General features: G+C 46.9%; 1 protein-coding gene across 3 annotated transcripts in view; it reads right to left on the bottom strand.

Annotated features, from left to right (window-relative positions):
* The window catches only part of IGDCC4 (immunoglobulin superfamily DCC subclass member 4), a 178,991-nt gene that overhangs the window by 46,445 nt on the left and 109,095 nt on the right, over positions 1 to 23,451 (bottom strand). For all 3 annotated transcript variants that reach the window (XM_044980919.1, XM_044980920.1, XM_044980921.1), the window contains 4 exons: positions 8,827 to 8,964; positions 4,181 to 4,336; positions 3,266 to 3,676; positions 969 to 1,133 (listed from right to left, as the gene is read on the bottom strand). In XM_044980919.1, the coding sequence (XP_044836854.1) occupies positions 969 to 1,133; positions 3,266 to 3,676; positions 4,181 to 4,336; positions 8,827 to 8,964 (870 nt within the window). The remainder of the gene's footprint in view (positions 1 to 968; positions 1,134 to 3,265; positions 3,677 to 4,180; positions 4,337 to 8,826; positions 8,965 to 23,451) is intronic.

The raw sequence follows: 23,451 nt of genomic DNA, 5'->3' as shown, positions 1-23,451 counted from the left end.
CCGCTGGGGAAGTGGCACAGACTGGTAATTGGCACGGAAGACGGGGCCAGTGTATGGACAGTTGGTCCGGAGGGACTCTGGGACCCCGGAGGGGGAAGACTAGGAAGTGACCCATCTGGAGGGCTGGGTCATGAAGAGCGAGCGCGGTGAAGTACGGGAGGAGAGACACTGCAGCGACAGAGCGACTGATGGAAAGGGGCACTAGACTGTACAAGACGTGATCCCCTGACCAGCCACCAGGGGGCACCACCAGCAGTGACTGTTCCCCATTACACAGATCATGCAGTTTACTAAGTGGGTGAATTTCCGATTAAACTTTACCAGTTCTGTATGGACATTACAGATCCTATAACAGAAGGGGTTTGCCTGGTACTTGGCAAAAAATTCCCTTTAATGTCCTACAGCATGTTATGGGCTAGCTGGCCAGTGCCCCCCAGCCCGTGTGCGTCTGCGTTTTGGCAGTGTTCGGTACATACAGTTTCAGAAACGCTTTGAAACACTTCGAATGAAAGGCGATATAAATGCAAAATAGAATCTGTTAATAGACTTGACTGCAGGCCTGACCCCAAGCTGCTGGCTGTCAATGGGAGTCTTTCCATTTGCTTCAGTGGGCTTTGGATCCAGTCCACATGGAGCAAAATCATTGTTACCTAAATAAAAATCCAGACCAGCTGAATGCAGTTCAAGTAATGGTGCCTGTGTGTCAACTGCACCAGGATCAGAAGACAGCAGGATGATATCTAATGCCTGTTGCTGCCCATGCAGATCACTGGTCCCCACTCGCTGAAAAAAACCGCGTAAATAAATATCCAGAGGCAACAGGCCACATTCACAGTGCGTCTGGATTTCTGCAAGCCGACACCATTGTCTGTAGGGTGTTTTGTGATGTCTCCATTTGCAAAGCGTAACAATTACTGGATTGTTTGAGAATACTTTCAGACACACCCGTGCACGTCTACTCAACGCACCGTCCTCCAGTGTCCGCACGATAATGGAAGAGGACGTCCGACTGGCTCCAAGCTGGGAGTACGCAACCATGTAGAAAACATAATTGGTATTGGGTTCCAGGTCTTTCACTTGAAGCTCAGTGGTATCATTATTGACAGCAAATTGGTATTCCACATTATCAGTTCCTGGAGACAAGGCAAAAACCCATCATCAGTACAACGAACAGGAAGCAAGACACCCGTCAAGTCCAAAATCAGCTCTTCCACAAAGCCTACAAACGGTAGCTTTTCCTCTTTGAAACCACTATGGCTTCTCCTTGTCCTCCCTCTGTCACCCCGCCCAGTGCCTGCCACCTTCCTCCGTCATGTTCCGGCAAATCATAACTTAGGCACTGAGCTCTTGGGGCAGGACATTAGATAACTAGGTGTGAACATTTTAGCCCAAGTTAAGCACCTAAATCCATCCTAAGGCACCTAAATAAGCAGCCTGATATTCGTGTGAGTTCTTGCTTCCCATTGACATCCGCAGACGTGGGAGAGTCTCAGCTAAATTCTCTGAAAGTCAGACCCCTGATTCAGATTGTAGATGCAGGCGCCTAGCTTTAGGGACCCAAGTTTGACTGTTTTAGTCACTGTCATTCCCCCTTGGCACCAAGCGTTTTTCTGGCGTTTTGTACATTCACTGGTCATAATAAAGGCTACGATTTAGTCACGGACGTTGCGGAAGTCACAGAATCTGTGACTTCCGCGACGTCTGTGACTTCAGCCTGCAGTGGTTGGAAGCTGCAGGGTTCCCCGCTGCCTGTGGGGCCAGAGAACTGTGGGGTACTGATGCAGAAGGCGGTGGATTACCTTGCAGCTCCCGTCTGCCATGGGTGGTGGGGGAACCCCCGAGCTCCTGGCCGCCCCGAGTGGCAGGGAACCCCTGGAGCTGCTAGTAGTGGGGGAACCCCCAAGCTCCCGGCCGCCCCAGGGGGCAGGGAACCCTGGAGCTGCTGGTGGTGGAGGAACTCCCAAGCTCCTGGCTGCCTCAGGGGAACCCCCGAGCTCCTGGCCGCACCAGGAGGCAGGGAACCCCTGGAGCTGCCGGTGGGGGGGAACCCTGAGCTCCACGCCATGGCAGGCCCCTTGAGCTGCGGGAGGCGGGGGCACCCAACAGCTCCTGACCCTCGTGGGCAGCGGGGGCCCCCAGAGCTGCAGGTGGCTCCTAGCCCTTGCGCACCTGCCCTGCTGCAGCAGTGTGGGGACCTGCAGATCCCCATTTTATCAGGGATATTTTTAGTAAAAGTCAGGGTCAGGTCCTGGCTTCCGTTAATTTTTCTTTTTTGCCCGTGATCTGTCCGTGACTTTTACTATAAATATCCGTGACAAAATCTTAGCCTTAATCGTAATAAATGTACCTAAAATTAAAAGGACAGCAGTGTCCTAATGGAATAAAGACTAACAGAAAAGTTTTCAGCAGTGCCTACATCAATGGGATTTAAGCTCCTGAATCTCCGAGGGTGAAATTTTCAGTCGTGTCCGAGTGAGCACACTCTAGATGGTCACCTGCTCTTCTTTCAGTTTTTCACAGCCATCCAGAGGTCAGAATAGTGATTTGGAAGGTAGGAAACGACTTAGTCTGGCTGGGATCCCAGATTAGAATCCCAGCATGGTTATTTCTTCATTGCATCTGTGGGATTCACCGGGGCCTGTTTCAAACGTGCATTTCTCAGAGATGCTCAAGGTCAAATTTTCATCCCAGGCTTCCACTTTTGCACGGCCATTTCTGGTCAGGCAACTGATTGCATCACAAAAGTGGCCACTTGCATGCACAGAATGGGGAGATGGGCACCCAATTGCCCAATATGGATGTGTAAAACTGGCAGGTGCAATGAACTGCACGTGCAAAAGTGCAGTAAAAGTGGGTAAGCAGAGCCAGAGGTGGTCTTAAGGCGCTGGGGTGCAGCTCAGCCATACAAACTGAGCTTCCAAAACAATCCTAGGGTAAAGTGCTCTGAAACCCCGTTGACTCACTAGATTTCTCTGACCCTCGTGGGGAGAAGTCAATGGTATGAGAGGCAGATTCTCTGGAGAGGCTGCAAACACCACAGTACAGCTGCCTGAACTCTCAGGCTAAGCACACCCAGTTTGATCACACCCTGTCTGACATGATAAGAACACATGAACAGCCGCTCCTGTCTGTGCAAGATGTCGTTAAAAAATAAATAACGAAGCACAAGCCCACAAAGGGGGACATGCAGCGCGTGGATTCGTTTTATCACCGCTATTCTACGGTGGCGGTGGACAACCCAGCTACACAAACCGCAAGCACCTACCCAGGGCTTTCTGATAATGCAGGGAAAAGCCAATGATCTGTTCGCTGTTGTACTCTGGACGCTCCCAGGACACTAAGACAGTGGTGCTGGACAGGGAGACTGCTGACACCTTCTTGGGAGCACTCGGCAAGCCCTCCCGCACAATGACCGAGAGCTTGGCCGTGGCACATGCCATCCCCAGCCTGTTCTCTGCCACACACTGGTAATAGCCAGCATCCTCCAGCCCGATCTGGTTGATCACCAGGCTGCCACTGCTCTGAATTTTCACCCGGCCATTGGACAGGATGGGCTCTCCGTTCTTCAGCCAGTGGATGACGGGGGCTGGCTCCCCTTCTGCTTTGCACACAAACCTGGCAGTGCTGGCACGGGTGCGGGAAATGGTTTCGGGAGACTGGGAGATGCTGGGAGGTGCTGAAAGAAAAGCAGAGAAATGAAGGTTAAAAAAAGAAAAAGCCAAGGTGAGCCCTTTCCTCCCAAGCCACATCATGTCTGAAACAGCTCCAGGTACACGGTAGGGTTTGCCAGGCAAACTCTTGAGGCTTAATTTAGACTAGCCCCCAAAAATCTGCATCAACTCGCTCCCGGTTCCTAGGCTGTTCTCCCCAACGGCTTCCATAATACTGGAAGTTAGTTGCTGATACTGATTTTCACAAGGGAACTCTGCAAAAAGGAAAAAAAAATGCTTCAGTGAGTAAAAAAAAAAAAAATGAAATGGTAATAATGCCACCGAGAACTATTCCACGCTCGGATTGAATAACTGGGACCTGATGGCTTTCATCTAATTACGTTCCCCTCTTAGACACAGCGAGGGAGCTGTGAGTATCACTTCTGGGGGAGCCTCTGGATGTGATTTTAGGGGAAAAGCAATTATCCGGAGTGGTGTTTACATCTGAAATGTTTATTCTGTCAACTCACCAAGGACGCTGAGCTCAGCCGCAGCTGTAACAAACTGCCTGGTCTGGGGTTTGTTCGCCCGACAGACGTATACGCCAGAGTGATGGGGCTGGGCCCGAGGAATTAGGAGGTTGGTCCGGCCTAACACAATCACGTCCGTGGAAATAGGTTTCCCGTCTGCGGAGCACAAAAACACACACCATGGGTGTAAAGCCTACATTAGGGATCCCGGCGAGACACCAGGGCTTCCAGATTTTAACTAATAACCATCACCTATCTCTGCCTCTGTACATGACCTTGAGCAAATCAGTTGGTCTCTTTGGGCCTCAGTTTCCCATCTGTAAAATGGGGATAAATAGCACTTTTTTTCCCCTCACCCATTCTTTATCTGTCTTGACTATTTAGGCGGGAAACAATTTGAGATAAGGACAATCTCTTACTACATGTCTGTACAGCACCAAGCACAAAACAGTACTGCTCTGACTGTACTTGAGATACTACTGTAATATAACTAATAATAAAATGGCTTCTATTCCCATCTCTGCCACTGACTTCCTGCATGTGTGGCCTCAGTCAAATCACTTAATCACTATGTGCCTTGGTTTTCTGCCTTGGATAATGCAGATAGTATTACTTCCCTGCTTCTCCCAATGGTTGTCAAGAGTCTTCATTGTTTGTGAAGTGCTTGGACACATGGACAATGAGCGCCCTGGAAAAACCTTTAAGTAAATAAATGAAATAGCTAACCTCGGGAAACTAGAGGCAGTTTTTAATTGAGCAATTCAGTTGGATAAATGAAGGAGAACAGAGGAAAACGTGGAAGCCACTTCTAGCTCTATAACTTTTAATTAACTTAATTTACTTCCTAATGCAGAACCAGCCAGAAGAATAATGCTGCATCCAAGCAATTTTTTAATGGTCTCTATGATAAAAAATTAAATGCCCCAAACATCATTAACATAGAGCTAAGATTGGCCAGCTAAGCCTTGTGTCCTTCCAGAATATGGAGATTAGCTAACGTAAACCTCTGAAAAACAGGAACTATACCAATATCACCCCCGTAAAACAACCTTAACAGTGGCCCCAACATGTCAGTAATGCTCATGCTAGCACTCTACACTCATCGATGCTACAGAACAATTTCAGATCAACCTTAACTGTAGCAGAGCACGTGTTCTGCTACAATGAAAGTCAAAGTTGTTCTGCTGCTGAGCAATGGATGGCATCTTTCAGGTGCAGGGCTGTGGTGTGGATTTAATCTCATAGTTAATGCGAACACCAGCTCTCCCCAAGAAGAACCTATATTGCGCTGGCACGGGGTAGTGGCTGAGAAGAAGAGATAGCCCGCGCTTACCATTTTCACCATTGGGTTTCTCCTAGGGATGGACTCAGATCCCAAGTTCGGATCTGGGTTTAGTCCATTATAGCCAAGAAGTTCTGACTTGGAGCCTATGCTCCGGGGTGTCTGGATTCAGACCATATCTAAGGCTGACATATGTGAAGAAGATAATTGCTTTATTACATGCCTACTGGACCAGGTTGAGGGATGGAATCCAGCGTGTATTTGTCTGCTAAAAACCCCACAAGCACATTTTATTTTACAAGGAGCCAGAGCACTGAGTCACCATTAACTGAAGAGATTTTTTCCTGTCCGGCTCCTGGAAGCTGTACTGAACTGGCTCACAACACGGAGGATGCAATGAATTTGCCAAACCCGCTAATAAATTTTTATGTACCTGCTCTGGTTACTGACCTGTAACATATTAGCCAGTTTGATTACATGGGAATTTACTGGCCTGGTTTTGAAACCTAACCCTGTCATGAACAGCAAAGGCTGTTTTTCCACATGAGCCTTTAACCGACATGAGCCTTGGAACTGAAAGATGTGTCAGATGAGCTACATTTGAAGACTTCTGGTCTGTTTCTTGCTGTGGCTAGGACACTGCCATGCACAGCACTGTCACTTTGAAAGCAGGGGAGACCCAGGGACTGGCATGAGAAATTTCAGCCAAGAGAGAGAGTTCTTGGAGAAAGTGATAAATGGCTTTGGGGCCCGAACCTGGGGAGTGATGAGAACCTCAGCTTCCCCCTGAAGGCACGGGGAGTTGCGTTTGCCCTTGCCTGGTTTTGCTGGAGGACTTCTCAGGGCCTCGGAAGGTGCGTAAGAGAAAATGGCACAAGCCCAGTTTCCGTGCCTTCTCAGAACACCTTTAATTGTAACGTCGCTGCTGCAAAGCTCCAGGAGCAATGCTGGGCCAGAGGCCCGGCAGTTCCGCAGAACAAAGAGCAGAGAGCGGGGGGACGACACCCTGATTCAGGGCTGGCCAGGAGTTAAAATGGCCTGGGTGTAATTTAAATCAACTCTTGGCCTCTCTGCCAAGCAGGGATTCAGTGGAGTGCCCCTGCTGCCACCTTGCTCCCAACAGACCTCCGAGGGAGCCGGTGGCCTGGAGCCAGCGACGTTGACACGACGCGACCCAAGCATCCCCTCCATTGGGGAATCCCCAGCCTGCTCGGTGTCAGGGTTTAAGCAAAGCAAGGAGACTTTGGGCCAGATTGAGTTTGTGGGTGAATTTGCTTGCAGGAGGAGAGGCTTCTCTGGGGGCTTGTAAATCCAACCTGCCAGCTACCAGGCTGAGCTAGACGGGGCAGAGGGGGCTCAGGTTTTGCACTCATGCATGATTTACTATTTTAGAGCTTTGTTTTAGGTTTCAAAAATAACGCACCAGCTTCCAATGCACGGTGAGGAACCATGCTGCTCGCCTCCTCTCCCCCGCACAAGAGCCGCGGTTGCTTTCAACCCTGGCACTGCTGCTAACATCCCTGCTACTTCTGCAACTTCTCATCCTTGCTGCGATACACGACAAGCAAGAACACACCCGCTGGAAGCTCTGCCATTCCCCCCCCCCTCCAAAGACACTGCCCTAGAAAGCAGAGGCTGAAACGCCTTCCTGGCTCCACAGCCCACTGCTGGCTGCATTCAGTCAAGGCTGGATGTGGAGACTGAAGCTTCCTGCCTTCAGGGTACACAGATGCATCCTCCTCCGAGTGGTGGCTTAAGCGCTCCGAGTAGCAAGGGCTACTCACTTAGCACAGTCGATGTGGAACGCAGCTGTGAGCAAAGTCTACACACCCTCACATTTACTGCCCGGTCTGCAGATGGGCTGACAATTCAGTACCCAGGCGTTCAAATCAGGAACACAACTGCAGGCACATTTTGCACACATGCCTGAACACAAGTGACTTGAAAATCTGATCCCAGATGGAACTGACAATACCGACCGTGGCAGAGTTTGACCTGGTAACCTACAGCTGAAATCCTCAACGTTACAGGACTTTACTCATCCAGAGTCTCTCAGCCCTGCTTTTTACTGCCATTTTGGAGCCAAATCTATTTTAATAACCACATGAAGACTGATGAGGCCCAATCAGCTCATCCATGCTAAGCCAAGGACATTCAGACTGAAAAACCAAGGACACGGCACAAACATTTAAAAACCAAAGCTTGAAAGAAAATGTGCCACCCATTTAATAAAAAAACAAAAAACACCCAAACTCTCGCTGTGCTAATTGACTCTGATTACAAATACTCTGGGCTCTCACCGCTCTCGGTGTAGCAATGAATAAATTATGTAGCATGGGAAAGATGGGTATTGCTAATTATGTCTTAAGTACACGGGATGAAATGCAAGCTTCCAGCTTTGACTCAATGATTAATCATCCCCGTTTTTATTCCCCACACTGAGTCCTGCAAGCTTTTTTTTTTTTTTGGGGGGGGGGGGGGGGGGTGGGGGAAGGATAGGAAATATTAGCACATCCAAAAACATTGCCATTAACGAAGAGCCACTGGAGCAGGCAAGTTACAGCTAAAGACTGGTTTGATTAAATGGTTATGAGGGGGAGGAAAGAGGCTTATGTCAGAACATAGATTTTTGAAAACTCTTTCAATGTGTTTTTGATAAGCGGTTCCTGGGCTGAGAACCCACATGGCAAGTTTCAATGTTTTCAATGTTTAATCGCTCATGTGAAACATCCGACACAACCTCAGTGATGGTTACACCAGCCCTACTTCTGATTTAGGCTGATCAGCCCTTGACACATGAAAGTCAGTCTGGCTCGTTTATAGGCACTTAATGATATCTTTACTCCTTCTCAGACCTTCATTATCTTGACCATAAGAGGATTTACTTTTGAAAACAAGGCCCCTTAAATGACTAAAGAATCTTTATCACATTTTATAATCCTGCAAGATAACAAAAGTTATTTTTACAAAGCAACAGCAGATGTGTTAGAATTCCCACTAACCTTTCCGAACCGCTACAAAAGAAGTGCCATCAACCTGACCCTTATACGGTGACCTTCAATGCTCTGGCTCATACAATACTGCCATGACTAATTTAGATCAAAAGGCATCAAGTAACCAGAATTTATATATTTTACAGATCAAACAACTATAAAATAAGTTGCATGCTTTGTAACATTTTAGATTCAATTAGTAATCCCAGCTCAGGAAGGACACTCCAGATCACCGCGTACGCAGCCCCATATGGTTGTTAGCAATTTAAAAAGTGCCCTCTCTTCCACAGCACTTTCCCCTTTAATAGATTTTAAAAATAAAGTGTCCATAGACTCCTCTCAACATCAAAAGAATAATTATCTTCATTTACCCTGTCGTATCCAAGAGACAAATGGGGTGGGATCTGCAGAGGCCATGCACTCCATGACTGCACTCTCTCCAACTACCACTGTGGTGTTCTCCGGAGCAGCAACAATAGCGACATCTCGAGTCACTGCTGGTTGGGAACCTAATACACCCAGAAAAAAATAAAAGAGGGATAAAAGAAACTCTTTAAAGAAGTCTTGTCCACATTCCATTTACATTAAAAACTAGCAAATTCCTCACCTCCATTTCAAGAACAAACCAACACAGAAAACAGACTTTTCTTCCTCACTGATTACACTGTTTGTTACATTTTTTGCAGTTCACTCAACTGGTCTGGTCAATTTCACCTTTGTTTCTGGTTACTTTCACTTCCTGGTTCTCCAACAGGAGTGCCATGTGGTTGGGTTTGGAATTGACAAGCAAGACTTCACGGGAATGAGTTTCTATTTCAGACCAACATTTCTGTTCAAGTCAAGCCCTGAACCGCAAGCCCACAGCCAAACATTGTGGGACTTTGCGAAAGTGTAGAACCTGATCTAGAGTCCTGCCCCGATCCTGCAATCGGATCCATGTGAGTGAAAGTGGATGCACGCCTGGACCGCCACTGAAATTCTGCACCAACCCCAGGTCCCATCCACTTAGCTCCAATAACAGTATCAGGCACTTTGTGGTTCAGAACCTCTACAATGGACCAGACCAGAACCCGAGATCTGAACGTGCCCATACGTAGAGGAATCCCAATGCAAAGTTTGATCTGGAATCTACATCTTAGGTCCATCTAATTTCTCGTCACATTAAGTCTGGTAAGCAGCCCTCATCGCTATTATTTTTGTCTTCAGAACAAAAGTTCAATTTAATTACTTAAAACTGAGACTCTAGTTGACAGCGTCCCTTTAACCAGCACAAAGGGCCAGATTTTCAAGGGGTTCTGAGCCCAGCTGCAAATGCTGGGTGCAGAAAATGAGTGGCCAAATTCCACAATGTTGAAGCTGGCAAAGTTTTGCGCTGAACTGTGATCAGGAAAGGGTTTTCTAAGGATTCCTAGGAAGCTGCCGAATAAAATACTAGAAATTCTTTGTTTGTGTTCACATTTATTACTTTATCCATTAATAGCTGAATCCTGTCTGTAAGCAGAAAGGTGGATTTCTTTGGTTTTAATATGGAAAGGTTGTCACGGACATTCTGATAACCAGCTGCTAGGTTTTAAAGTCAACCACTGAGAGATCAGTTCTCTGCCACACCACACCTTCATCTTTGTGCACAAAGAACAAGTCAAAATATATATATTATATACAACACACAGAGGGTATAGATGTATGTATAGATAATCCAAAGTGTTTATGCATTCACATAAGGCAGTGGTTCCCAAACTGGGGTTCATGAACCCCTGGGGGTTCGTGAAATATTACAGGGGGTCCTCGGGAAAAAATTCCCTAATGGCGGACAGAGCTGTCCCTAGGAACCCTGGGCAGCATGGGGCCAGGAGCCCGGAGCCCCTGGACTTTCAATAGCTAAGCAGATCAGTGCAAGCCTATCTATCACACTGAGGAGATTTAAACTTCAAGACTCCTTATAAGAAATGGAAAGGGAGGTGGATATTTTTTGCTTTTTTAAAAATTAAATAGGCAGCTAGTATTGTTTTAAAATTATTATGAAGAACAAGTGTAAGCTTTGTTGTAACGTGTGTTGTTTGCCTGGACTGCTCAAGACCGCTGGCTACTTAAATACCTTCCTGCTGTTTCACATCTGATGCTCCTTGATGAGACGTAGGAGCCTTGTCTTAAAACAGGCTTAATCAAAGTGATACAAGCTATGAAAGTGAGATCTTGGAAGAGTGTTGCCATTTTCATAATGTAATAAAAATCCTGTCATGATAAATAATATTTAATAATAAATAGTGTGTAATAAACATGTCATAAAAACAAATTTTATATTTCCAAAATCACTGCTTTTATAATTTATACTCAGGTAAAGGAGAAAATCCCTGGAAATATTCATTTTTAGGAGGGGGTTCGTGAGACTTGAAATTTTAGTGAGAGGGGTTTGCAGGTTGTTAAAGTTTGGGAATCACTGACATAGGGAGATATATCTATATCCAGTGTGTATACGCATTGCACAACTTCTGGACACTCAAGAGTGGTCTTTTTTTGTTTGAAGTGAACCTTCTGACTCTCTCAGCCAAGTTTAGAAGGAGAGGTTACGGAGACAGGAAATGTCTTTGCTGAAACTAGAATTTTTTAATCAGTTGACAGCAGCTTTGACACTAGGAATCCTATTCTCTCTGCAGCTAATGAAAGAGATTCACTGCTTTCTGAAGGATGCTGTTGTTTTCTTCGCCAGGTAGGAGATATGCAGTGCTGCACAATACAAGGTTGCTCCGGGTGCTCTTGTTCCTGACAAAGAATATTGTGTGCCTTCAAGGACGCTGTCACTCTTTTAGACCCTGCTTGCTGAAGTTACCAAAAAGTGCATGTCATTTTCACTGAGAGACACAGGCAGCCCTTTTAGTGTCCATACAAGAGGGAATGCTTCATTGTCGGCCTGGTGTACTGCAAAATGCATACAGTAATATCAGTACTTAGCTCTTAGATGCAGCATGTTTAATCCTCAGATCTCAAAGCATTTCATAAAGATGGGGAAGTATTCACTCTACTTCACCTCCACCCTGCCCTCCTTAATTTCTTCTTCAGCAGAGGACAATGCGGAAGGAGAAGAAAAATAAGAGAGCTAATATACCATAGAGTAGGGTTAATGGAAGAATTCCTGGCTCCTAATCCAGCTGCAGCAGCTTCCCTCTGGCAATAAAACTGCATCCTTCCAGAAGCCAGACCCACCCATGACTGTCAGTGAAAAGGGGCCATGCAGCCACTTTCAGAGTAAAGGGATGGGGTGATTTATCTGATGAACCATGGGTGAAATTGTGCCCTCAATGAAGTCAAAGGAAGTTTCACTCTGGACTCCAACAGGGTCAAGATCTACCCCGAAGTGTCTTGACTCTGTAAGTTACTGGTTTTGATCCCAATGTGTCACCACTTTAGGAACCAACCAGCAAACAAAGCCACATACAGCATGAGGTTAGAGTCTGCACCTGCCTAACGTGAGCTAAAATAGGGGAATTGAATCTTATGCTTTAAGGCGTAAACTGATCAGGTGGGGGGGGGGGGGGACAGGAAGGAACTGCAGAAAGACACATGCACCCAGCATGCTCTCCAGCTCTCCCACATGTACAGCACTGCAGAGTTGCACAGCTGTATTAGTAGGGCGAGACGGTTGTTTAACTCTGAAATATCAAACATTGGTCGCACCCAGAGGTAGAACGATGGATTTGCTGGACAAGTGATTTTAGCTGGTATGGCAATGCATGTGTTTCTAAGGATTAACTGTGGCATTGTCTACATGGTGAATAAGGGGTAGCTATGCGCGCCAGACCAAGGATATTAGCGAGATAAGGCAGGTGAGGTAATATCTTTTACTGGAGCTAACTTCTGTTGGTGAAAGACACCACTCCCCAACAGAAATTGGTCCAATAAAAGATCTTACCTCACCCACTTTGTCTCTCTAATAAGGGGCAGAAGCAGTTCCATGGCTCCCCTGAGGGCATAACATTCCCCCAACAATTTCACTCCGAGTCAGTAAAATACCTGAACGTTCCCAGTTCCTTGGCACTGGTGCAGAAAGTCACAACTTTGCTGACAGCCTTGCGCTGGACGCTGTTTTCAGCACAGAAATTCTAATTCTCAGACCAAGACATGACACAGGACAGTAGAAACAGAGCATCAGCTAAGGTGCAGGTAGTAGAGCAAACCGCATAAGCTAGGGATGCAGCGTTAGGATATTCCCACTTGGATTTCTCAGTCTTTCTGGGTGGCAGCTAGCACTGGGGCTAGATTGCCTCACACATCTGAGTTTACCCTCTTTGCTGGGATCCAACAGTATCAAGTGATTCTAACCCCTCCTTCTTTGGGCCAATTAGAATCTCTTCATTCACATGAAGTCATCAATATTAGCAGAAAAAAAGTGTGAATTTACATCTTACAAACCAACGTGGCCCTCTATCTTATACTGGTGCCCATCACCATGGTATCTAAGTGTCTAGTTAACCTCCTCCTAGTGTTGGTTGACACTAACTCCAAGGCTAGCAAGGAAACAGATTCTTATGCGCAAGTAAACACATAATCTAGAAATGAAACGAATTATGTTAGTGCAAAGTAGCAGGATTATCAACAAGGAAGTTTGGGATTAGGAAACGTAACCCACTGACATGTCGATTTAAAACTAACCTAGAAGATTTTCCTGCAATGTTAAAGAGTGGAGACCCAGAAACACAGGAAGCTTCTGCATTCTGCCAACAAGGCACCGAGTTTACAGAATGAAACAGACTGTATGAAACCCAGTCCATGCACCACGCTGTGAACTGAATGTGGGTTTTTTTCCTAGAGTTGGGTCCAACCCCCCAAAGTTCAGAACTGGATCCAAATTTTGCTGAAGTCCCAAGTGTGTCTGAATGAAGACCTCTTCTTTAGAATAATGCAAACATGCTCTAAAAGAGGACTGGGGAAAATCCCTGAGTCAGGACCCTGTGCAGAAAAAGACCAGTAGCCAGCATTTGTCCACCAGATGGAAGCAGAGATACAAAGAAGCACACTGTGGACTTTTACCCTGGGCAACATTTATATTGGACATTCTTAAGATTTAACCTCCAAACTCTTTCCGAATACCCAAGCAGAGTCGCAACAAAGTTCAGAGAAAAAGTAGGTAATTCAGCCAGGTCTGAGCACGTATGACTTTACACAGTGGAACTATTACATTAGAAGGAGTGACTGATGGAAAAAGGCGCATCTGTGATCTGGTTTCATGCTTATAAAGACACTGGGAGCTGAACAGGATTTTGCTACATTCATCAGGCCAGGCCAGGCCTATGGCATAAAAGGTTACAAACACCATTGGCTTAACAGCCAAAGGTACGATCACACTATAGCAAAATTCAAGGGATACTTGAATTAGCTGACTGGGCTACCTTGGATGGTGCCAGATGGCAAAAGACATTCTATTCCCTGCGGTACATATTGCTGTACTTCTTGGGCCAAATAGTGATTTCAGTGGAGTTACACCAGGCAAAAGTCTGGCCCACTGTTTAAATATCAAGGGGGTGATTCTCTACCCTGAAATCACTGGAGTTACCCAAGCAGAGAAGTAGTGAGAGGGGAATCAGGCACTGAGGACCCACACTCACTCCATTACGGAGGCACGTGTTAGAAAACATCAGCAATAGGTGAGAGGGAGGCGCTCAGAAAAAAGCCCTCGGGTTTGCTGATTGTAACACAAGTGTGACACCACTTAACTGCAGTTGTGTTAGGCCATGGATTTCCTTGACACACTCAGGAGGTGTTTACTATAAAAATGCACGTGGAGAGTTAAAAAGATCCATATCGGCTGAAGTATCAGATAAATGCAACTGTATTCTGAATAGCATCTTTCATCAACACTACAGCTCCAGGTCAGCAAAGCAGGGAAGTCCATGAGTCACACTCTCTCTGTTCAGCAAAGCAGCTGAGCACACTGCCTTGAATGGGGCTTTGCTGAACAGGGAGAAGGTTACTCGCGGACAGGAGTGCAGTGCTGAATTGGGGCCTATATCCCTAAAATGCTTTAAAGAGTGAAATAACACAGCTACCAAGGAGAAACGGTGGAGAGCGGAGCTTTTGTGGGAGAGCAGGGGAGGGAGGAGAGGCAAAATTTCAATCCAGATTTGAAATGAAATGCTCAAGTGATGAGACAAAGGGAGGTTTCTCCCGCTGCAGATTAAAAAGCTTCTGCACCAGGTGTGGGCGTATTACACAAAGGGAGAGCAGGCTGGTTCTAAATGAGCCAAGAGAGTGGAAAGAGGCAACATACGGTCAAGGAGGGAGGTCTCAACAAGTCCACCAGGGGGCTGGAAAACATGAGGGCAATTTTGAGATGGAACCAGAAAGAAACCGGGGGCAGGGGAGAGAGTGGAGGACATGGGTGTTGGGTCACTACACCCTAAACATGCAAGTAGATCTTGGGTAGAGTCCCCCCGCTGGGGTAGCTGGTGAACACATACTCAGGTGTCTGTGCATGCACAGGGTGACATTTGCTCTGGCTTTGTGCAGGGATCGGGGAATTGTTGTTATTTATTTATATTACCGTTGCAGCCTCTAGTCATGGGGCTCCCCAGTCCACCCGCTGCATCCAACATACCTGTGAGCTGCAAGAGCATCCGCTTTCGCTCTGCACCCCTCACTGGGATTGCCGGACCTTTGGTGCAGGGCACTAGCACAGCCCACGGGGCTGCCCTCAAATCCCCTTGTGCAGTGTCCTGTTTAAGGCTGGCAGCACAGATGGGGAATGGACCCACTGGACCTATTCAGCCCCTTCTTCACCGGGCATATGCAGCACAAAAGGCATCCCCCAGCCTGCTGGACTGGGTTACCTAGGCATGAAGCTGGCCATTCAGGAGCCAGGCTATGTATTTCCAAGTAGAATCCAGTGATAAAGCAGAACCCCACTCCTCTCCGCTCGGGCCAACGAGCGCCCGCTTTGCTCACTAGCCATAACCTGGGACAAAGCTGCTGCCATCACAGAGTTTAATGGTCACTTCTCTTTTTCTGCCTGATTTAAGACTCTCCTCGAAGCCACTGCAGCACGGTGCCAGAATCACCAACCAACTCCAGAGTGGGCCTGAAACGCCGGGATTTTAACACTCCGATCAGCCACGCCTCATGGCAGCTACTGTGTCTCTTCCTTCTGTAGACCCCACGCATCGCTTCAGAACAGTGCGGGGGGGGCACTTTGAAAACGATTTGCTTAATCAGACGAGCGCCATTTTCTAGCACAAAGCTTTGCCAGACTTTTCTGGGTGCTCCTGGTGTGCCCTGGAGTTACAATTTAGGGGTGGGAGGGTTCATGGTTTGGGTGGGGGGTTCTGTAAAATGGATCCTCGTGCCTCACAACCCCTTTTCCTAAAGGATTTTACAACTTGACTCAATTTTTGGGGTCTTTTACCATAGGATCAGAGAGTCCAGCCACCGCAGCTAGCGGTTGCTATAGAAACAGCTCAGTACTCATCCCTAGAGTTCTGCATCCACAGCAGCTTAGCTTGTGTGTCCCAGCTGCCAAATTATGCCAGAGTTTGAAGTCCTACTGGCACAGAGCCCCCAGCAGTTCTAGGCCAGGCAGCCAAACAAAGCACCTTTCCTATCAAAGCCACAGTGCTGATGGCACCAAGAGCCGTGACGTCCTGACTCATACACTTTATAAAACCTAATACGCTAACAGCAGTGAACACCGACCTCCAATAACGATCTGGGGTCTGGAAAACATGCCTTGTAATAAGAGACTAAAGAAACTCAATCAATTTAGTCTAGTCAAACAGACTCTAGGAGTGATCTGGGGAAATTATAGACCCGTAAGCCTCACATCTTTACCTGGCAAACTGGTTGAAACAATAAATTAAAAACAGAATAACTAAATAACTGGAAGATCATCATCTGATAGAGTCTGATCACCACGGATTCAGCAAAGGAAAATCATGTGTCTCTAAATCGCTTAAAATTCTTTGAATGTCTCAATAAAGTTGTGGATAAAGGAGAACCAGCTGACCTAATTTATTTAGATTCCCAAAAGGCTTTTGACCAGGTTGCGCACAAGAAACTACTAAAGAAGCTAAGCAGCCATGGGGTGAGAAGCAAAGCTTTGTTGTGGCTGAGAGACAGAAAGCAAAGAGCGGGATTAAATGGTCAATTCTCTTTCCGGTAAAAGATTAAGAGCAAGCATTCTCAAGGACTTGTGTTGTTTAATAAATTTATTAATGACCCGCAAAGGAGGGTGAGCAGGAAAGGGCAAAATTTGCAGATGACACAAGGTTATTTAGGCTAGTCAGGACTAGAGAGAGGCATGAGGAACTTCAGAGGGACCTAACCAAATTAGGCAAATAGGCAACACGATGGTAAATGAAATGTAATGTTGACAAATGCCAAGTAATACACATTGGAGGGGAAGTTAAAACTCCTCATACAGCTCTCAATTAACTGTATCAACTCAAGAAAGGACCTGGGCATCAGAGCTTCATGAAAACCTCGGCCAAAAAGCTAACAAGATGTTTGGATGCAAAAGGAATGGGATGGTGAATAATATAAAGAATGGGAGGCCCTGCTGATCAGTGCCTCCCCTCTCTCCCCATGCCTCCCGCTGTTGCAGCGCGCAGGAGGTCAGGAGGTGGTGGAGGAGCGAGGACATGGTGTGCTCGAGGGAGGGGGTGGGAAGAGACGGGGCAGGGGTGTGGCATTTAGGGAAGGGAGTGGGGACGGAGCCTGGGACAAAGCTGAGGGTTGAGCACCCCCCCCCCCCCGCACAATGAAAAGTCGGCACCTGTGAAGGTGGGAAATTCAAAACAAGTAAAAGGAAATACAAAAACTCCCTGCCCCAAAGATAAGATAAGAGACAACAGAGGGTTACAGACAGACAGACGGGAGTACAAGGAAACAGTAAGACATTTATTCAATGTGCAGTGGCAGTCAAAAAAAAGCGAACAGAACGTTGGGAATCATTAAGAAAGGGATAGATAAGAAGACAGAAAATATCATATTGCTGCTATATAAATCCATGGTACGCACACATCTTGCATACTGCGTGCAGATGTGGTTGCCCCATCTCAAAAAAGACATACAGGAATTGGAAAAGGTTAAGAAAAGGGCAACAAAAACAATCAGGGGTATGGAATGGCTTCCATATGAGGAGAGGGCAATAAGACTGGGGCTTTTCAGCTTGGAAAAGATACGACTAAGGGGGGAAATGATTGAGGTTTATAATATCATGACGGTGTAGAAAAAGTAAATAAGGCAGTGTTATTTACTCCTTCTCATAACAGAAGGACTTGGGGTCACCAAATGAAATTAATAGGCAGCAGGTTTAAAACAAAGGGAAGTATTTTTTCACACAACACAGAGTCAGTCTGTGGAACTCCTTGCCAGAGGATGTTGTGAAGGCCAGGACTATAACAGGGTTCAAAACAGAAGTAGCTAAGTTCATGGAGGATAGGGCCATCAATGGCTATTATTCAGGATGGGCAGGGATGGTGTCCCTAGCCGCTGTTTGCCAGAAGCTGGGAATGGGTGACCAGGGATGGATCACTTGATGATTCCCTGTTCTGTTCCTTCCTTCTGGGGCACCTGACAGTGGCCATTGTGGGAAGACAAGATACTGGGCTAGGTGGACCTTTGGTCTGCCCCAGTATGGCTGCTCTTATGTTCTTATGTCATTATGACTGACAGTGGTCTCAGCCCCGCAGATACCTAACCATTGTCAGGTTTTTTGAAGGCATCACAGCAAAGGCGAGTTTTAAACAGGGATTTGAAGGAGGACAATGAGGTGGCTTTGAGGGTGTTTAAAGGGAGTGCCTCCCAGCATGCGGGGCAACACGGGAGAAAGCATGCAGATGCTTGTTTGAAAATTGAACAAAGGGGCAATCTCAAAACTTTGAGACAGACTTATTAAAAATAGTCCCGAACTGCAAACAAAAAGTTATCCGTTATCCTTTCCTGTTGTTGCTAGTGCACATCATCAGCTAAGAATACTCCAGATGCAACGGGGGAAAATGTTATTTGCTCAGCTCATTTCCGACGGTCACTTTCAGTGACTAGGAGACTTCTTCCAGAGATGGAATTGACACATCTCCCCTAGATGCCATAAACACTCTGCGTCAGCTAAGACACTGTAGGTTAAACATGACTCGACACCGTCAGCTCTCACATGTCAACAGTTTGTTGCCTGATTGCCGGATATCTCGGTATCTCATTCTTCTTTTCCATTAACTTTCTCACCCTCTGTGGAGGAGGAGTCTGAAATCTAATTCATCCTTATAGATCTCCTCTGGGAACAGATTCTAGCACCGAGCAGCTGTTCAATTGAGAAAGTCAGTGCTATTGCTCCTGTTATTCTGCAGCTAATAAAGAGGCAAATTATCCATTGCAAAGCATGCCCCTTCAGAAATATAGGCATTGTGCTTACAAAAAAAAAACTTTCCCCTACTCCCACTCCCCTCAACTCAGGGGCCATATGGATTGTGCAGAGGGAAAGATGACGACGACACAGGAAGAGAAGTAATGTCCCACAAAGCTGCCTTTCCCCTCTGGCTAGATCCTCTTGTGGCGCTATCTATGAGTTGTTCCTATGGATGCTGCTCATCTGGGAAGGATTGGAGAGCAAAGAGATTTGGGATGATTAGATTCTAAGATCTCTGGAGCAGGATGTTTGCACACCACCTATGTACTCAAAGTGTGCCATGAACAGTTCTGGGACAATCTACATAATAAGAGACTCCAAAACAGTGTCACGGGCATTTCTGGATTTACAGCAGTGCTCATCAGAACACAGAGAGAGTGTGCATACAGTGCACACAAGGAAACACAACATCAAGTGGCCCAGAGATGAGCTGGTTCCAGAATGAAGCCAGGTCGCCAACATTTTCAAAAGCGACTAGTGATTCAGGGTGTCCCACTTGAGACACCTGAAATTCAGGCCCTTTCCGATGGTCTCAAGCTGGGCGCTTTGAAGTTAGGCTCCTAAGACCACTCGTCCCTCTTCAAAGTTCAAGCCTGGTATTCTGCCCACAACCATGGCAGTCAGGCAAAAGCATTAGAGCCTCTGAAACATGAGCTTCGGTATCTGCATATAGCAATAAATCTCTGCAGAACGCAGCACTGAATGAGACATATCCTGAGCTGGCGTAGATCAGCACAGTCTCACTGACGTCAATGGGGCAACACCAATTTACACCAGCTCAGGAACACTGGCTCAGTGTTAGGTTTTGCAAAACAATGTCAGCTAGTTTGTAGTTTCTGCTACAACCGTCCCAGGTCCAGAGCGTAATATTCCTGTACCTCTAGAGTGTGGTGACTCTGGATAAAAAGAGATTCATCCTGTACCTCTAGAGTGGGGTGATTCTGGATTAAAAAGTTCTGGTTTTGGCCTCTTTTTCCCTCTCAATTCACCAAAGTGCTTGAGCATGTGCCTACTTTTAGGCTTTGGGAACTACTTACGTGCACAGAGTTAAGCACACGCTTAAGCGACTTGGTGAATTAGAACCTCTAACGCTACATAGCATCAAAAGCTCAAAACGCAAACAAAATCTGGCCCTGACCACTGTTGGGGACCCTGGGCTACGAAGACCATTGCTCTGATGAGGTCTGGCAATGCCCATGTTCCTCGCTTCCTTCATGGAGATGTTCATGTCTTTCTTTTTTAGGCTGCAGTGGAGCAGTCCGGTCAGTGCACAAGGCAGGCATAAAGGATATTTTAGAATGTGGAGATGCTTTTCTCTCTGCTTTGATTACACAGAGGATGCTGCATCAGCCAGCCTTGGTCTTTTCTGCCCACCTACATACATGAGCTTTAATATTGTGTCTGATACTGTATACGCTTTGCACTGCTTTGCAGACAGTTAAGCGCTTGGTAGTGCAGTGATTCTCTGGGCAAGACAACAGGTAAGAAAATGTCACCCTCTTTTAGCTTAACTCTTTGGAACGCTGTGTCTTTCCAGATATCAGGTCTGTACTAGGGTAATATGAATATTATTATTAATAAAATAGTAATAAGTATTAAAGCGATGATGATACATATAGAATGGGAAACAAAAGCACCGAGAAGTTAAATGATTTTCCTATTGCCAGTGAAAGTATCCAGATTAGACCCCAAGACTTTTCACCTCCTGCACTCAAATCATTGCCCTCAAATAAAATAGCTGGAAGTCTAGCCCACCGGAAAAAATATCCCCAAGTCACTAACAAATAAAAATCCACTCTAGTTTTTAAAAAGCAGCCGCTCTCCTGCATGCATAACAGCTGGTACAAACGTTACCACTTCATGTACACGGATATAAGTGCCTGATTTATGAGCAAAGTCAAGTACTTAGATACCAAAGTGGCAGGATAAAATGGCACCTTCAAAAGAAACCCACAAAAAAAGGCTCATTCAAGGCCCTTTCAAAGCGAGGATCAAAGAGTGTATATAGAGTGCGCGTGTGCACACACACAGGGTAAATGTCACAAAAGACTTTCAAAGTATTTCTATCAAGAGTGTTACACTGGTTAAGCATGATCGCTGGGAGCAGTTCTGGGCAACATCTGTCCAACTGGCTTGAGATGAACAGTCTGTGCTCTGGAGTTGAGACTCTGGGAAGCCAGTGGAGCCTAATCCCAGTGAAAGAAGAGGCCACCAGACAGTTCTGTTTCACTACTCTCAACTTCCTTACACAGCCAACATGGATTTCTGCTCAGAAATTAAATCCTTTAATGTACCGATTCACCTAGGAAGTCAACATTCTAAACGATGTGTTCCCAAAAGCCCAGCGAGAGCCCAAGCCATGGCATTCTTCCAGGAACTGATTTGTGGATTTTTTTTATTTTTTATTTTTAGAAGCCTTGAGGCCTGCAGGGCACAGAGCTGTATTTACAGGCAGACTTAAGGTCTGCTGCTAATCAGTCAGGGTGCACTTTGCCCACCATTCAGCCTCCTGTAAAGCTGTCAACAATGGCTCGCCCTACACACGTTGAGAACTGTTCTTCATTAAGCCAAAAGAGAGCAGAGGCAGCCAGACTACACTATGGATGCCCCTTTAGTCACTGATAACCATTAAGAATTGCTCAGACTTTAGCCAGCCAAGCTTAGCAGGGCATATCTGTGATCTTCCAGCAGGCTCCACTCTGCAAAACGACTATGTAAAGACGGCACCTTCTTATAAAGAGACTTGTGGCTCTTTTGTCTTTCTACTGGAGGCCCTACTTTAGGGATTCCAGGTTTAGGGATGTCAGATCCTATTGGCTATCCTTCTAAACAGGGAGGGACTTGCAGGCATAAGGGGTGGAGGCTAGGGCTGAAAGGGGAGGAGTTGGGGGTATGCACAAGAGCCAGTAGGGCTGAAAGGGGCAGGGCAAGGAGTTGCCAGGGGGTGTGGGGTTATGTTGGGGAGAGGCCAAGGTCCAGAGTGGGAAGGGTCTGGGGATGTGAGGGGAAGGGCTCAGATGGGCTGAGACATCATCATCAGAGAGTATAAGGCCAGATCATCTAGTCTGACCTCTTGTAGCTCTCAGGTCACCAACCCCACTCTACACCCACACACTAACCCAACAACCAAAATTACACCAAAGTACTACAGCCCACAGGAGACTAGACTACGGCGTGCCACCGACACACAGCAGGCAGGACCAAGGTGCACCAATGCCCAAGGCCCCTGCAGTGGCACGGAGCAACATTGATCAGCTTTGATAAGGACAAGCCCCTTCCCTTCTGCCAGCTGCTTGTCTATCCATTTCTCTTGATTTCACAGGTCATGTGGTGAACAGACTACACTGATGGCAAGTTGTTCGGGGTAGGGTTAGCTTTCCAGTCAGGGACCTGCATAACAGCAAGAAAACCCTTGGAGAAAACCTCAGGGTCTCCGAGACGGGGATTCCCACTGCCAGGGGCGGCTCTATGTATTTTACTGCCCCAAGCACGGCAGTCAGGTGGCTTTCGGTGGCATGCCTGTGGGAGGTCCGCTGGTAATGCGGATTCGGCGGCATGCCTGTGGGAGGTCTGCTGGTCCCGCGCCTTTGGCGTACCAGCCACCGAATTGCTGCCGCGGGACCGGCGGACCTCCCGCAGGCGCACCGCCGAAGGCAGCCTGACTGCTGCCCTCACGGCGACCGGCAGGCCGCCCCCCGTGGCTTGCCACCCCAGGCATGTGCTTGGGGCGCTGGTGCCTGGAGCCGCCCCTACCCACTGCAGTTCGCTGTGCAATGCCCTTCCCTCATCCTAAAACAGCTACCCCGCCAGCGTATGCTAGTGATGCCTGAGCGATGGACCAACAAGCCCTCAAAGTGCTCCTTCAAACGAGACTTGTTGGAGAACCTAATTCTACAGAAGTTACTGAGAAAGTGGGGGGAGGTCTAAAAAAGGAGAACCACCGCAAAAGGATCTTTCTGTATGTTGTCCACAGAATGGGACCCGCTATATTATGCAGTCCAGAGCAATATCCTTAACCTGCAGTTTATGCAAAAGGAATTCCAGTGTTATTACAAAGCGATCTGTATGATACAGCTGTTCTCCTGAATACTGCCACTTGGCACTGAACCATACGAACCTTCATTGTACTCATCCCATTACACTCACTTCCTGCAGTCAGAACTCGGCAGGTTTGGCCCCTCAAGATGGGGCTACCATGAGATGAACGGTATGTACAAGAGTCACTCAACTTTAAATCAGTCACAGGCCAGTGTCGGAGCATCACTCCGTGAGCAAGGCTTCCTAACTTGCAATACAAATAACCTTTACAAAACGTGTACACAGCAGAGGCTACAGACACCATAGCTGGCACCATACTGCCAACATGCCGCTGGGCTCGCCTGGAAGGAGGATTGCATTTTGCGCTCCTGTTTGAAGGACTAGAGAGTCTGGAATGTGCGGCAGCAAGATTGACGGCATTGGCTACAGAGAGACAAGACGTGAAGAAAGGCTCTGTGTAAGCTTGAAAGCTTGTCTCTCTCACCAACAGAAGTTGGTCCAATAAAAGATATTACCTCAGCCACCTTGTCTCTAATATCCTGGGACTGACACGGCTACAACAACATTG

Source organism: Mauremys mutica, chromosome 11, assembly GCF_020497125.1.
Source record: "Mauremys mutica isolate MM-2020 ecotype Southern chromosome 11, ASM2049712v1, whole genome shotgun sequence".
Lineage (NCBI taxonomy): Eukaryota > Metazoa > Chordata > Testudines > Geoemydidae > Mauremys > Mauremys mutica.
Note: the sequence above shows the minus strand (reverse complement) of the source record. Positions and strands in the feature narration are given on the sequence as shown.